The 14,415-nt window shown below is 36.2% G+C and overlaps 1 protein-coding gene across 9 annotated transcripts in view; it reads right to left on the bottom strand.

Annotated features, from left to right (window-relative positions):
* The window catches only part of LOC122397779 (ankyrin-3-like), a 96,600-nt gene that overhangs the window by 54,453 nt on the left and 27,732 nt on the right, over positions 1-14,415 (bottom strand). For 7 of the 9 annotated variants that reach the window (XR_006259145.1, XR_006259151.1, XR_006259152.1 and 4 more), the window contains exons 3-18: positions 12,808-12,909; positions 11,300-11,432; positions 10,855-11,018; positions 10,549-10,704; positions 10,314-10,442; positions 9,880-10,077; positions 9,522-9,818; positions 8,691-8,888; positions 8,417-8,563; positions 8,187-8,336; positions 7,952-8,092; positions 7,710-7,865; positions 7,533-7,631; positions 7,206-7,403; positions 6,945-7,128; positions 4,763-4,876 (exon numbers count right to left, since the gene is read on the bottom strand). Coding sequence is in view for 2 of the 9 variants with exons in the window: in XM_043397175.1 (XP_043253110.1) it covers positions 4,763-4,876; positions 6,945-7,128; positions 7,206-7,403; positions 7,533-7,631; positions 7,710-7,865; positions 7,952-8,092; positions 8,187-8,336; positions 8,417-8,563; positions 8,691-8,888; positions 9,522-9,818; positions 9,880-10,077; positions 10,314-10,442; positions 10,549-10,704; positions 10,855-11,018; positions 11,300-11,432; positions 12,808-12,909 (2,566 nt within the window). In the remaining 7 variants the exon portion in view is untranslated. Of the gene's footprint in view, positions 1-1,194; positions 1,906-4,762; positions 4,877-6,944; positions 7,129-7,205; positions 7,404-7,532; positions 7,632-7,709; positions 7,866-7,951; positions 8,093-8,186; positions 8,337-8,416; positions 8,564-8,690; positions 8,889-9,521; positions 9,819-9,879; positions 10,078-10,313; positions 10,443-10,548; positions 10,705-10,854; positions 11,019-11,299; positions 11,433-12,807; positions 12,910-14,415 lie in introns of those variants that run through there. The other 2 variants (XR_006259147.1, XR_006259149.1) reach the window with 2 other exon arrangements.

Below are 14,415 nucleotides of genomic sequence, written 5' to 3'. Positions count from 1 at the left end.
CACCACGATAATTATTATACAAAGAACCTTTCTTATATTCGCAATTTTCACTGTATTATTTGTATTTCAAAATCTGCGTAACATATAAACAGAAAAAAATGTATTAAACGAATTATCGTAATATATCTAGGTGATACTAGAAATTCATCTCATTAAAACCTTATCAAATTCAAGACCGAGTGGCACTAAAATTCAAACGCTGCTAAAAAGAAATCACCCTAGAGTTAACATACTTAAAATTCTTTCTACGAACAAGGGTTCTTTCTATCTTGAAAATAGAAACAAATCAAGTTTATAATATAACGTTAGAGCAAAGACTCTACAACTTCTTAAAAACCAGAACCCACATATCGAAACATTTGCCAACATTCAGACATATCCTTGGGGCTTGTCGTAAAGCCATGAAACATAATATTCGAAAGGCTGCAGAAAATATTCCCCGCAAGCCAAGAACCCGTAAGACTGACAATCGAATAGATCGTTTGATTCCTCGTCTATTTGACGTCGACCGTTTTAAGACCTCTATTGATATTCATAATGAAACAGTGCCACACCTGGATTATAAAATCAATGTGCAAACTGTACAACGCCTGCGAGTTTAGATTGATGGGCAAAGTGGCACTGCACGAACCCCTGATATCTGCGAAAAATCATATCAATTCAACGAAAGATACTAATCTGACGGCGACTTGTGAAGAATTTAGTACAGAATTAGTTGCCTGAAAAGTAAATTTTAAACATTACCCAATTTGTATACCTCTGAACTAAACGAACTCCTTAAATAGTACATCTAATTTCGGACACTTATGATACTTCAAAAATATTTTTCAATTTTCAACTCAGAAACAACACGATCGAGGGTTCTGTTTGGAACGGGGAATGTAAATACACGGACTGTAATATCACAGAAACGAGAACCACGTGACAGAAATAATGACGTTTGCCAACATTCCAATCGCATAACATATATTCTCAGGTGTTTTGGATCCAACTAATTCCGAAGCATTATTCAGTTTCCCCGAATCTTATTCTTTCGTAGATTCGACGTTTAATTCGTACCTCCGTCGAAATCGCAAACTTCGGTTCGTCAAACTCGACAAGATTACACCGAGCGGTTTCGAACAACGATCAGCGCGAAGAATAATCACGCTAAAAGTAACGAAAAGCGTAATGTAACAACGAATGGATATTTACATAAAGTGTCGCTGTTCCTGCTGGATGTACACCCGCAACACGCAATCTTCTTCGATTCCTTCCGTTTCGGTCGTCCCTTGGCCATGTCGACTAGTATTTTTTCGCGCAACGACGCGGAGAAAAACCGCGGGAATGCGATTTAAAAATATTCCTCCGGTAAATTCGGTGAAAAGCAGATATCGGTATTCTTATCGAACACCGTGGACACGCGAAGACAGCAACAAACTGCACCTCGACGAACGACAGTTCGCCACACCGTTGTAACTTTGTGCTCGGCTCAGTGAATACGATGTACTGACGATGTACGGTACGTACAGGACTAATTACATCACCGACTCAACTAACCGTCGACGGTTTGCGAGCTAGGTCACACGAATTACAATTAGCCCACGTTATCGCTACGCATTCATTGATGACACAGCGTGCAATTGTAGCCGGCCCGCCTCTCTATAGATCCTCTTCCTCGGCTCGCGTATTTATCGATACGCGATCGATCGGAAATTTGGCAAGCACCGGTAGGGCGATCGTGTTTCTTTGTTCCAGGCTCTATACTATTACTGGAGGTCCACGTTACGCAACCCAACAACGTGGTTCGCCTGATTAGATTTGATTTGTTAAATTGCATTAACCGCGCGCCCTGAATGCTTCTTTTCTTCCGCGGTATTTCGTCGCGTGCTAGCACCGGCGGGGTCAGGAACAGCGACTGAAGATTAATACAAGTTCGACGCAAAGACTACCTAACAGAAACGTGACCTCATTCCGTGAATCACCAATTTTATAATAGTAACTGCCTTCGAGCTTTTCCGCTACTTTATTTACATCCCGAACGCTTGCAACTCTTTTCTCGAGCTCTCGGAAGCGTGACTAGATGCAATCGTTGGCCACCGAATAATTTTTTTTCCCCCTCCACTCGGTGCATTAGCGGCGCCTTCGAGCGCGACCCGCGTAACGATATCGCGAACCGTCGTCGACGGACCGTGATTCGATTAAAGTCGTTAAAACAATTTTACGAGCGAAAATTAGCCGGTAGCGTGTAATTCGTCCGGGGGAAGAAATTTTTTCCTTCCACGTATCCTTGATTGCGCGAGACACGTGACTCCGTTGTTTAATCTATGTGGAAAACTCGAACGACCCGTTTCACGGACGATCGACCGTAGAGAATTTTTAAGAGGATGAACGAGAACACACGTAGCCCCCTGTACGTACTTCGCAAAGTGTGTGCACGTCCCATTTACGGTGTAACGTGATCAATTAACGTTAACTACCGCCGTTAGTGTTCGTTGATCGCTCGATCCGCGTTTCTCACGTTCTTATGCAAAAATATTCGAAACGCGTGGAATAAACAAAAAAAAAAAAGAAAAAATTCGCGAAAATTGCGATTCGATCCAAAAGGGAGAAAAGGCGAAAGAAAAACAGGCTCGTTATATAAATTTTGGTATTTTGGTCGTGAATCGTATTTGGCGATTTGCCAGCTTAGCAGGGGTTAGACTAACTGCACGAATAATATGGTACAAGACGCACACCGGCTGTTGCGTAACAGCTAAAGCAGAATGCGTGTAGGTACGAGAATGATACGTCAAAACAGATCACACAAGCCTGAGTCTGTTCCTGCCGACTGGCATAATGATCGCACAACTCGTTATTATGCAAATTGCATTAACAGTAGTAACGCGCCCTACTTCATTAATGTACCGTTTTCTCTGTTTTATGTACGAAAACGTGAGAACGCAACACCGACGTTCGATTTGCAAAGATAAATCTCAACCCTTCCTTGGGGGATGCAGCAAATTTTTTCCCCGTCGATACGTAAAGTTTTAAAATTTTATAAAAATTGACCAGGAAGCGATACAAATTTAGGTTGTTTCGGTCGTATGGTCAAATTTTGTCGATAGAACAGCAAACACCCTCGACGGTTCGGCCAATGCAGATGGCCCTATTAAAAAGGAGTAACGTAATCATGGTAGCAAAATTTCAAGATTCGCGTAAACATCAAAATGAAAGATAACAATCATTTTATAATATACTGACGAAGTCAGTTTCCGTAATATCGAGACTGTTCCAATTCTCGTAGGATAGCATGTGGATATGTATTTTACACACGCTGGAATCATTTCACGATTTTATTGCTGATGATTACTGCATTTTAACTATGTTTATCTGTGACGATTCATGGACGAACTGCAGTATATACTATTTTGCATAGTTACTACACTTTACGTAATGAATAAAAAAATACATACCTAGAAATAAATAGTATCTATAGTTTTAATGATTTCGTGTTTAATAACGTGGTTACATTTAAGCGAATACTTTGATTTTTCCAAATTATATAACAATGATATCGATCAAAATTTATTCAAATAACTCGAGAAAAAAATGTTAAAAAATATTTTTAATATCTAAACTTTTTTTATTATTTCGTTAGATCCTATCGATTTTAACGAGAATATAATAGTACTGCGTGCGTATAAATACCGTAATGACGAAGTTATACTTATGACTCTGGCATAATAAATGGATCTCATATGAGATACATCAGTGAGACGACTAATGAAAAGATGATAATGATCTCGTTGAATTATAAGTAGCAAGGATAACGCCAATTCTATATATAAACCTATCATCTTGTACCGCATATTTCATTGATTCGTAATTGCATTCTTTTTTAAAAAAAATAACACGCAAAAAACCATCTTCCTGTTTCCGATATCCATTTAAATCAATTATCAAAGAGTTCCCAAAATATTAATTTCTATATTTAAAAAATAAAATAAAATAAAGGTGTCCATTATAATTATAGAATTAATATCATAGCGATTAAAAATCGCGACAAACAAAACTTCTTTTAAATTTCGATAGCATTCAGAGTATTTTGTATAATGCAATACAAATTGTTTGCAGTGTTAGAAACTCAAAACGTAAATATCGTTGAGTAGGTTTTACGACTATTACAGGCGTTTCAAAGATACGGGGCTTGCAAATTTTACACGGGAGAAATGGAGCAACAAGGATGGTAAACGAAATGTGAACAAATAGCGGTTTGGGGAAAGGTATGTCTGTGCATGTCTCTGTATTTACGTCTCTACGTATTATAACAGGAAAAACAATCCACTATAATAAACTAAATAGTACGAAACATACAGGAATTTTCGTTCAATTGATTTTACGAATATCAACTGTTTAAACAGACAAATAATAATCGAAATACGTTCAAATTACAGTTTTAATTAATTTACAATTTAATATACAGTAAACAAAAAAAAAGTATACGTTCAATTTCTTAAAATAAATTCTTGACTATCTAAGTAAGTAACTAAACTGCAGACGAATAAATGCTTAGAAATTGGCATAATAAACGAAAAGCGTCAAGATTTAAAAAATGAAATTTAAAGAAACGAAAATGAATGATTCATTACACATGTACGCAAAATTCATTTACGTACCCATAATGCTGATACATGTATGTCTGTATGTATGTATATAGATATATATATATATATAAATGTAAAATGTTACGCGCGCGTGTGATATGTGAAAGAGTGACAGAAACAGAGTACAGACAACTTACGGGTATAGGTCATTTGGCCCTGGTAGTAAGAAGGAAGATACACGTGTTGCGCGTGTTGCGCGTGTGGAGGCTGCCCGTACACATTCATGGCTGCCATGCCGATTTCATCACCACCTACATCGTACGCCGTCGAGTAAGGACACTTTTTTTTTATCAAAAAGCTAATTTTGCACCATAAACACTGTTTCTAAATTTCGCTATCACTGGGTTGTTAAAAAGCTAACCTTACATAGCAAGAGATACAAGCCAACCGCGAGGGGACGCAGTTTTGTTCGTTTGCTTCGACTTTTTCGATACGCGTTATCACATAATTTACAACTTCCAAGAAAGTCACGAATAGTTCTGCCTAATTGTGATTACTCACCGAGAATCAAATCAAAATCTTTTATTTACACTGAAAGTAACGCAACATCACAGACCATATAGCACGAGACCATAATATCGAACTGAAAAGGGTAGTTCGATAAAAGTGAAGTACATATCCCTCAACTTCGATTGTTGAAAATCGATCTGCGACAGACGCCATATTTACATCTTTTCTAGTTAAGCAAACAAGCAAACCTGTTACGTTCATTGTTCATTGTAGTCGACTTCGTTTCAGCTAATTTAAATATATGTAAAGGTATTTATTCTACGATATGTATCCTATTTATTATACAAGTCTTACACAGATAATTGCAAAACAGATTCAGTCTCAAATATAAACTGTAACGCAATTATCTTTGCGAACGTAATATTTTCTACACAATTTGACTCTAAATTACTACCTATAAGAAGCGCTAAAATATATTACCTGTGTAAGAAGGCAACTACATTACTGAAATAATTCCGTTAAAATTCTAAACCTTCGTGGTCTATGATATTATACATAAAATAAGCCAAATATCTTTAAATCGTTACTAAATTTTATTTTTTTACGTCTAAAAACTATAGGTATAGGTTAGGAAAGTTAAGTATATTTCGTAATTATAGCAACAACCCAGTGAACATATGCTAAACACATGCTCTTGCGAAATGAATGTAACATAAACGCAACAAGACAAGCAAATAATATATATATCACCATCTAGCACTTCGATTCTAAATTTGAAATTTGGAAAATATTTTCTCTAAACTTTTTTCTCGTTATTTCAAGTATGGCGTCGTAGCTGGTAGTGCGATCGAATTCATAAATATTTGTCAACGAGTGTCAGTGTTTTTGCTGCCCGAAAATTTGTTGTATAATTATAATTTCTTGGGTAAGGGAATATCACTAGTTTGTACTGGAAAACTTATTGTAGGGTTCATGATATGCATTCAAATAAATGTGATCTTTTTGTGCTTTCATGCTCTAAACACATGCATTTTAAAATGAATCATCAGTACTAAATCATCAGTACTAAAATGCAATGAAATGGAAAATGTTATCATTATATACTCATAATCATTGTATATGCTACAGTAATTTATCTTTCTTAATTTATGCAATTACAATTTTACTCTGAAAAACTGCAATTTACATGATAATGTGTATATATAAAAACAGACATTTCTTTAACGAAATGCTATCGAAATATAAAAAATCGCGATATAATTATTTTCTCAATTGCAATTTGCTAGTATTGCAAAAACTATTACGTGAATATAATATCCATCGGTAATTGTTTATTTGAAGAATCATGTGCTGGAGTGGCAAAAAAATTGTTTAATAGCTATAAAAGCATACGATGAGAATTAATAATTAATTTCGAATAAGTTTCTGCTAAATCTATCATTTGAAGAAGTAATTTCATGCAATAATTCTAATCTGTAATAAAAATAAATATACGAATTTGGATATGTAAGTACTCTTGAGTACATACTATAGGCTGCACTAACTATAAAAAGCGCACATCACAGAAGCAAAGTTAAAATACAAGCATCTTGGCAATTTAATACTGCCTCTATTATACAGGTCTAATTCCTAAAACGCTAAAACATTATCTTAAAATACAAATATTAAATATATCAAGTTAAGAAATAAACAAATCAGAATATTAAATTTCAATTTGATCACAGCAAAACAGTGATCCGATTTGTCTATCAAATTATTTGCATTTTTCTAATTATTATTGCAATGATTTTTCTCGTCGCAATATTTTGATAATTTTAAAATGTAGCAACAATTGATATTTTTTTAAATAGGAAAGAAGTAAACACTTACCCCCTTCATCTTCACTATCGCTCATGAATGTTTCTTGCATCGATTCGGGAGCTTGGACTCTGTATTTCTCTTCAATAGTAATGGTGTGGGTCGTTGTAATGATGGTTTCCGTAACCACTTTCAAAGTTTCAATGACGCTAATGTAACCAAGTTTTTGTGCAATATCCAAAGCAGTTTGACCATTCTGTAAAAAATAAATTATTTTTAATAACGATACATAAGCAAAAATTATAAACAAGAAATGTTTATAAATTAACTTACGTTAGTTGTAGTGTTCGGCTTAGCTTTACCCTCCAACAATAAATTGATCACTAGTGTATGACCCTGTTGTGCAGCTTGATGCAGTGGTGTATATCCTGCATTAGTGCTACTATCGACGACTGCACCAGATCGTAAAAGGAATCGTACCATAGCTGCTTGACCAAAATGAGCTGCCACGTGTAATGGAGTATAACCAGCCTAAAATAAAAACAAATCAGTGTTAACAGAATTTTAATTTAAAAATTTTGTGTTTGCAAACTATAGTAAATAAAGATGCGATTGAATAACTTAAACGGCAACGAAATTGTGTTTAATATGATATCGCACCTTCGTTTTAGCATCAATCTGAGCACCATTTTTAACGAGGATAGAGGCAACGTTAACTTTGTCTTCTTGTGCGCACAAATGAAGCGGCGTGAGGCCATTCTACAAAAAATAAAAATTATTTGATAAAGAGTAATTTAAAAAACTATAACATTCAACATTTTATGTGATTCGTATTACCTTAGCTTTGTGATTTGTATCTGCTTTGTGCTCAATAAGTAGCGTTGACATATCAGTATGGCCTTCTTGTGCACTCAAATGTAGCGGCGTAAATCCTGCTTTTGATTCCGCGTTTGCTTTTGCTCCGTATTCTAGTAAAGTAGTTGCAATGTCCATCTGCATCAAACATAAACCAATGTTGTTACCGTCAACCGCATTCCATATAATTTGCTTAATTTGTATCTTCTATTATCATCACTTACTTGATTTTTACGTGCAGCAATATGCAACGGTGTGTGGCCATTTTTAGCCATAGCATGAGGCGATGCACCCTTATCAAGTAAAAGTAATGCTACATTTTGATGATCGTAGTGAGACGCCACATGAAGTGGAGTTACTCCGTTCTATATTTAATTATCGTGATTAGTATTTGACACGTACAAACATATTTAATATCATAAAATAATGAAAAAAGAACGCGACAAAATTGCTTCTAACCTTTCCTTGAGCATCGACTGGTGCGTTCTTTTGCAACAATAATCTTGCTACGTTCATGTTACCATATTTAGCTGCCAAATGCAAAGGAGTGAATCCCTTTTTGGTCGTAGCGGTAAGCGATGCGCCGTTTTCTAACAAAACGGATGCAACCTGTACGGGACAAATTTTACGATCAAAATCATTTATCTAAATATTAATCATGATAGCAAAATGTATGTTCATAGATGTACCTCTTCTTGACCCTCTTTAGCAGCAATATGAAGCGGTGTATATAAATATTTCGTCGTAGCGTCTACATCGGCACCATGTTGAAGTAATAACATTACAATATCAACATTACCCAATCGTGAAGTAACGTGAAGTGGTGTTTGATGTTCCTGCAATGTTCATATCGTTCAAATTTCACCGATAAACTAAGTACATCAAAGCGAAGAGTAATAACGAAGTTAATGAAAAATTAAAATGTTACTACGATCTTATATTATATTAAATATATCTCTTTACCCTTGCTCTGGCATCAACTTGGGCACCATTTCTAAGAAGTATCCTGATAATATCAGTCTGATTCGCTCTGGCAGCTAAATGCAAAGGCGTTTCGCCCCTTACAGTTGGTATATCAGGACTAGCTGCATGTTGCAATAAATAAATCACTATGTTCATGCACCCCATAAAACTTGCTACGTGTAGGGGCGTCAATCCAGACTAAGCAATAAAATAAATCTGTTATTACTAAAAAATAATAATATTTTTTATATTATTACTTTGAAAAAATCCACTATTTTCAATAGTCTCTTTTCCCCTAAACTATCATTATATTGGCTTAACTCTATAATTGTACACCAGGGTCATTTTTGCCAGAGCTGTAGCTCCCTTTAGAATTTCTTTTAGGTCAACAACAATTCGAGTATATTTTTACAGTATAAATACTTAATAAGTCTAATGAATACTTTTTATTTGGAAACTTACTATTGTGCAAATAGCTGCAAAAAGGCGCCACTCTTATGATCGAATATATGCAAAAAATAATGTTTTACAACACGTAGACAGAAAGTACGGTAATAAGTCTTTTTTTAACGATGTTTGATGTCAGCGTGAACCTTCTACAGTAATAAATATGTAACACCTTAAAATGATCAGTATTTGTCTGGTTCATTCGTTGTTTCATTGGACATAAATGAACCCAGTGTACAGTTTATGTTACGGCTCAACTAATGTATAGTTCTAATATTTCTCGATATTTTAGCCGAGACAAATGTGGAAGGAGCGACTAGTATAATGATATCTATGATATGAAAGACTAAACTATCAAACTAATGCGATGACAAAAATAAATACCTCTGTGGTAGCTTCGATGCTAGCTTTGTGCTTTAAAAGGAGCTCAACGACCTTCGGCCTGTTCTTCTTACATGCAATATGCAGCGGAGTGAAGCCGTTCAGAGCTCGTGCGTTTGGATCGGCATTTCTATCGAGTAGAAGTTTAGCGACTCGTACATGTCCGCAATGAGCTGCCACGTGTAGCGCCGTCAAGTAATCTACTGTCACTTCGTCTACCGGTGCACGATGATACAATAATATCCTCGCAGCGTCAACATAATCTCCTTGAGAAGCCATGTGCAACGGAGCAAGACCATTCTGTCAACAGAAAACAAAGGTCAGCTAATTCAATAGAGACGGACTCGAAAACAATTTTTACCTTCGTTTTGGAACCAATCGGTGCTCCTTTTTCGATTAAAATGTCAACAACCTCATGATGGCCAGATCGAGCCGCGCAATGAAGGGGTGTAAGGCCATCTCTCGTTTTCGCTTCGATATTCGCTCCCTTGCTCGTCAATAAATTCACCATTTTAATTTTTCCCCATTTTGCTGCCACGTGCATTGGCGTAATATTGTGCTGTAAAATAAATAGACACTTGTGATGCATAACTGGATCACTGTCATAATATCGACGCTTAGTTGGGACTCATAATATCGACGATCGAGAAATAGACAAATTTAGTTTTTCAATTACTTATTTCTGAGAAAGATTCGATGTTGAATTGGTTTATTAAGGACGCTGAAGATATCTATCATTTTAAGTTAATTTGTAAATTATAACATTGTAGACGGTGTTACGTAAGGATTACTTGCCTTTGCCGCGAAATTAACGTCCGCGCCTCTGTCATAAAGCAAGGAAGCAATTCGGTCGTTGCCATAATGTGCTGCTATATGGAGCGGTGTGAAACCGCTCTTCGATGTCACGTCGGGATTGTGGTCGTTCTGTAACAGATAAATGAAACAATCGGCATTTGGATTCCGTTCGTTTTCACTACGGATTGCATCGCATCGAACGCAGGACCCTCGGTGACAAATTATTGCGACATACTTGTAAAAGTAGGGCAGCCGCTTTGCAGTCATCTTTCTTAGCAGCAATGTGGAGGGCAGGCAGTCGAACTTTACCACGAGTGTCATTTTCCAATAGAACTGCTACTACCTTATCGTGGCCCTGTTGCATCGCAACTGCTAATGGGGTGAAGCCATCCTACGAATACGTATGAAAAACAAACGGATAATTTTGTGTCGAGAGTACTAATTAGTATGTTATCCATAATTTTAAATAACATTTGAATTGTATATTATTACAAACTTATATAAATCACTTGGTATTTTATAAAGAAAACATATTACAAACCTCAGTCGCCAATGTTTGATTAGCACCTTTACTCAGAAGGTACTTCACTACCGAATCATGATTTTCCTGAGCAGCCATATAGAGTGGAGTGAACCCATTTTGTGACTGTGCATTCACAGAAGCACCTCGTTGTACCAGCAATTGTACCACTTCCTCCTGACCAGCTGTAACGAGATATTAATTTTTACTCATGAGTACTCGTTTACACAAAAATGGAACTTGGAATACTTCCTACCAAATAACTAGAAATAATTAATTTAAATAATCTGTATCGTTCTCAGGAATATCTATGAATAACTTCAATTTATATTTTTCATTTCTTCAATCACGTAGCAAGTTTGGTAACAGAAAAAGTACAATAGCATGTATCTGTGTCAATTTGCGCTGACATCCTTGTCCCATATAAAAAAATACACAAAAGATAAGAATGGTAATGTCCACTCACCAAGAGAAGCTATATGTAATGCCGTGTTTCCCTTTTTGGTAGCGGCATCGACCACTGCGCCACGGTTGAGAAGTTCTCTGACGATTTCCAAATGTCCATCTTTAGCTGCCAGGTGCAAAGCATTTAAGCCATTCTGTAATTAATGCATCACCATTTTTTGTTAATAACGTACCTCGTTCCTAATGTTAGGTCGTATCGTTCCAAGGTTTTTTTCCCAAGGTCCACGCGATAAAGCAATAAAACTGACCGCGGTTTATGTACATACGTATCCATTCGATATATGTAAATGCTGGTAATATATAAACATCAGTATCAAAGTTTTGAAATTTAGCATTTCATGAAGTACTGTCAGAGATATTGAAGATGTTATACGAACTACTGTTCGACAAAGTTAGAAAACTGGCCACAGTCTGAATCCATTTCACGATCCACCTCCATTCAAAAAGTATTGGAAAGACTTGCAAATGTAGACAATGAGTGCCGCAGTCGACCATCAACAAAGTATGAACGCTTGCTTTTATAATACTTTCTGGACTAAAATATCGATATCAATAACGTTTGTTATAGTCGTAACGAACCATTTGGTATTTTTATGTCTATATCTCAAAGGCAAAGTATGTTAAAGTAAGAAGGTCAAGTCATTTAATTAATATTACATATTTTATATAAGTAATAAAACTCAATGCATGTATTATATAAAATAATGAACATTTTTTTAATGAAATTGCTATAAAGAATACAAATAGGTATTATGTAGCATCGTTAATGTGTAAACTTAAAAACAGGATTTTACTCTAAGAAAACGTTGCCAGTTATTTGGTACGATATAGAAGTTACTTGGTCATAGACTGCTGTCCAGCAATCAAACAATAACTAAGGAGTTTTATTGTAGGCAATTATACCATTTGAACTCGACATTAGAAGAAAAACGTCTGACTTTGGTTACACGGTATACAGTTTTGTTTCATCAGAGCAACGATAAATCACATGGTTTCGTCGGAATTCAGGCTCTTTTAAAATCATCGAAATTCTTTAGATAAAGAAATGAAACTAAGAAATTATGTCGAAAGTGTAATTAAGGAATTTTTAGATCGAAATCGAATCGATGGATAGAGAAAGGCCTAGATGGAAGAAAGCAAAGAAAATTATTCTCTGTAATTTTTTCTGCAAAATATTGAATTTTATAAATAAAATTGCACAGTATTGTTCAATATTTTAAAAACAAATACCATTTATCTGAAACATATTTTCATGTTTTACTATAGCTTTAATTGTCAATGCATAAAAATAGTAAAAAACATACCAGCGATTGAAACAAAACGTACAACGCGAAAACCATTTCGAACAAATGTTATTTATTTCCAACAGAGATTACAAAAATGGATGTGCTATTGTATTTAAAAAGAATAGAGATGTCCTTGTCCGCATGGAAAACCTCGCAGTGTACTTCGTACATCGCACATTGGCTACAAACTACAAAAACAGGGATTATGAAGTTGCTGGCTTACAGCGTTCGAAGCATTAATGTCCACTCCCGATTCCAAATACTCCAAAACCTTCTCCAACTGGCCAGCACGAGCTGCACGGAGAAACGCCGTACTAGGATCGCTCTGAAAAAAGTAGAAACGAAAAGAATTCTGATGAAATTGCATCGCAGAAATTGAAGCACTAAAATACTAATTAAAATGCGCGCTTGTAAATGTAATTAATGGTTAATTGGTGGTGTAATTCCGCTTCGATACTTTCTTTCACTGTGTGTGTGTGTGTGTGTGTGCTACGCGTGTGTTTAATCAGTCTCTGCGGTTGCTTTGTCGTGCCCGAATCAGACATGCTCAACGGAGCAAAAAATGTATGAATGTAAGGGGACACCTGTTACAGGTTGCTTAACGCAATGCCAAACAACATTTTTTCGCGGTAGAAATGTCTTTTAATATGTTTTCATATGTGAAAAAATAACGTTTAAGCCTTATTTGGAAATTGTGGAATTTTTAAACACTTTGTCCTGTGGTACTGTATTGTTATACGATGACTGTCGATTATTGGTAAAAATATGATACAAATAATTGGTTTTCAAGGGGGGCGAATTACAGTTTTCATGTATGCTTCTGTAATTTGTGGGTCAATCTGACCCAATGCATGGAGTTAGGCTTCTGGCGTCGGTTCTGGGTCTGTTACTCGGTATACGCATACTTCGTGAGATAAACAGATCCGATGATGTCAGACTACAGCCCAAAGTCGAGACGGCTTCAGTATAAATCTTTGGGGATCAATGCAACGCGTAACTCTGAAATTTTCCAGTATGTTTTGTTTTCGAAAATAGACTGCAGAGCAAGAGCGTGTATCTGCAATACATTATTCTTCGGCTTCGAGCGATGCTGCTTATTTTTATTGTAAGTAAAAACGCGAATTTTCGCTCGTATCGTCGATTATCGAACATCGCTGTTCGTCGGTGAAAATTGTACAAAATCGCGGAATTAGAAACGTAACAAATTTGATAAAGCGAAGGATGTATTAAATGTTGATGTGCTAATCTATTAAAGTTACACAGCCATCGTCGTATTGCATTCTGTCCCTGGGGATCGAGCGCAATTGGAATTAATCTAAAAAAGTAGGTATGCCACGCTACACTGTTTATTTCAAATCGTCCGGATAAGTAATTAATATGGGCGCCGTGCTGTCTGAAAGAACGAGATGTGATAATCCGTCTCTCTTTTTCTCTCTCCCGTATCCTTCACCCTATTTCTCGATCAATCTCTCCTCTTTCTCCTTATTTTTCTTTCTCTCTCCGTCGTTTTGCCTCGTCCGTTCGATTCTCTGTCGGGGACAAGCGCTTCGCTCACGACCTGTAACTGGTTCTATATGCCCCGATATATCGTTGAATCTTCAACCTACACACGATCCTATGGCAGCATAAATACGTCTGGGGAGGATATTGTCGTAAGTCATGGTAACTCAAGACAGAGTATTTTCCAATACCGTTCTCTGGAATGCCTTTTGTATCCCGTACACCAGTGGCCCACGAAATACTAACCCACCGTTTATTGCTGCATGGCTCGCGATCGTTTTTATACAAAATTCATGCCAGAATCACTAAAATCCGATCCAGACGAGCAACA

Source organism: Colletes gigas, unplaced genomic scaffold, assembly GCF_013123115.1.
Source record: "Colletes gigas isolate AHSC1104 unplaced genomic scaffold, ASM1312311v1 Colletes_gigas_Sc00001, whole genome shotgun sequence".
NCBI lineage: Eukaryota > Metazoa > Arthropoda > Insecta > Hymenoptera > Colletidae > Colletes > Colletes gigas.
This window is presented reverse-complemented; position numbering and strand designations above follow the sequence as displayed.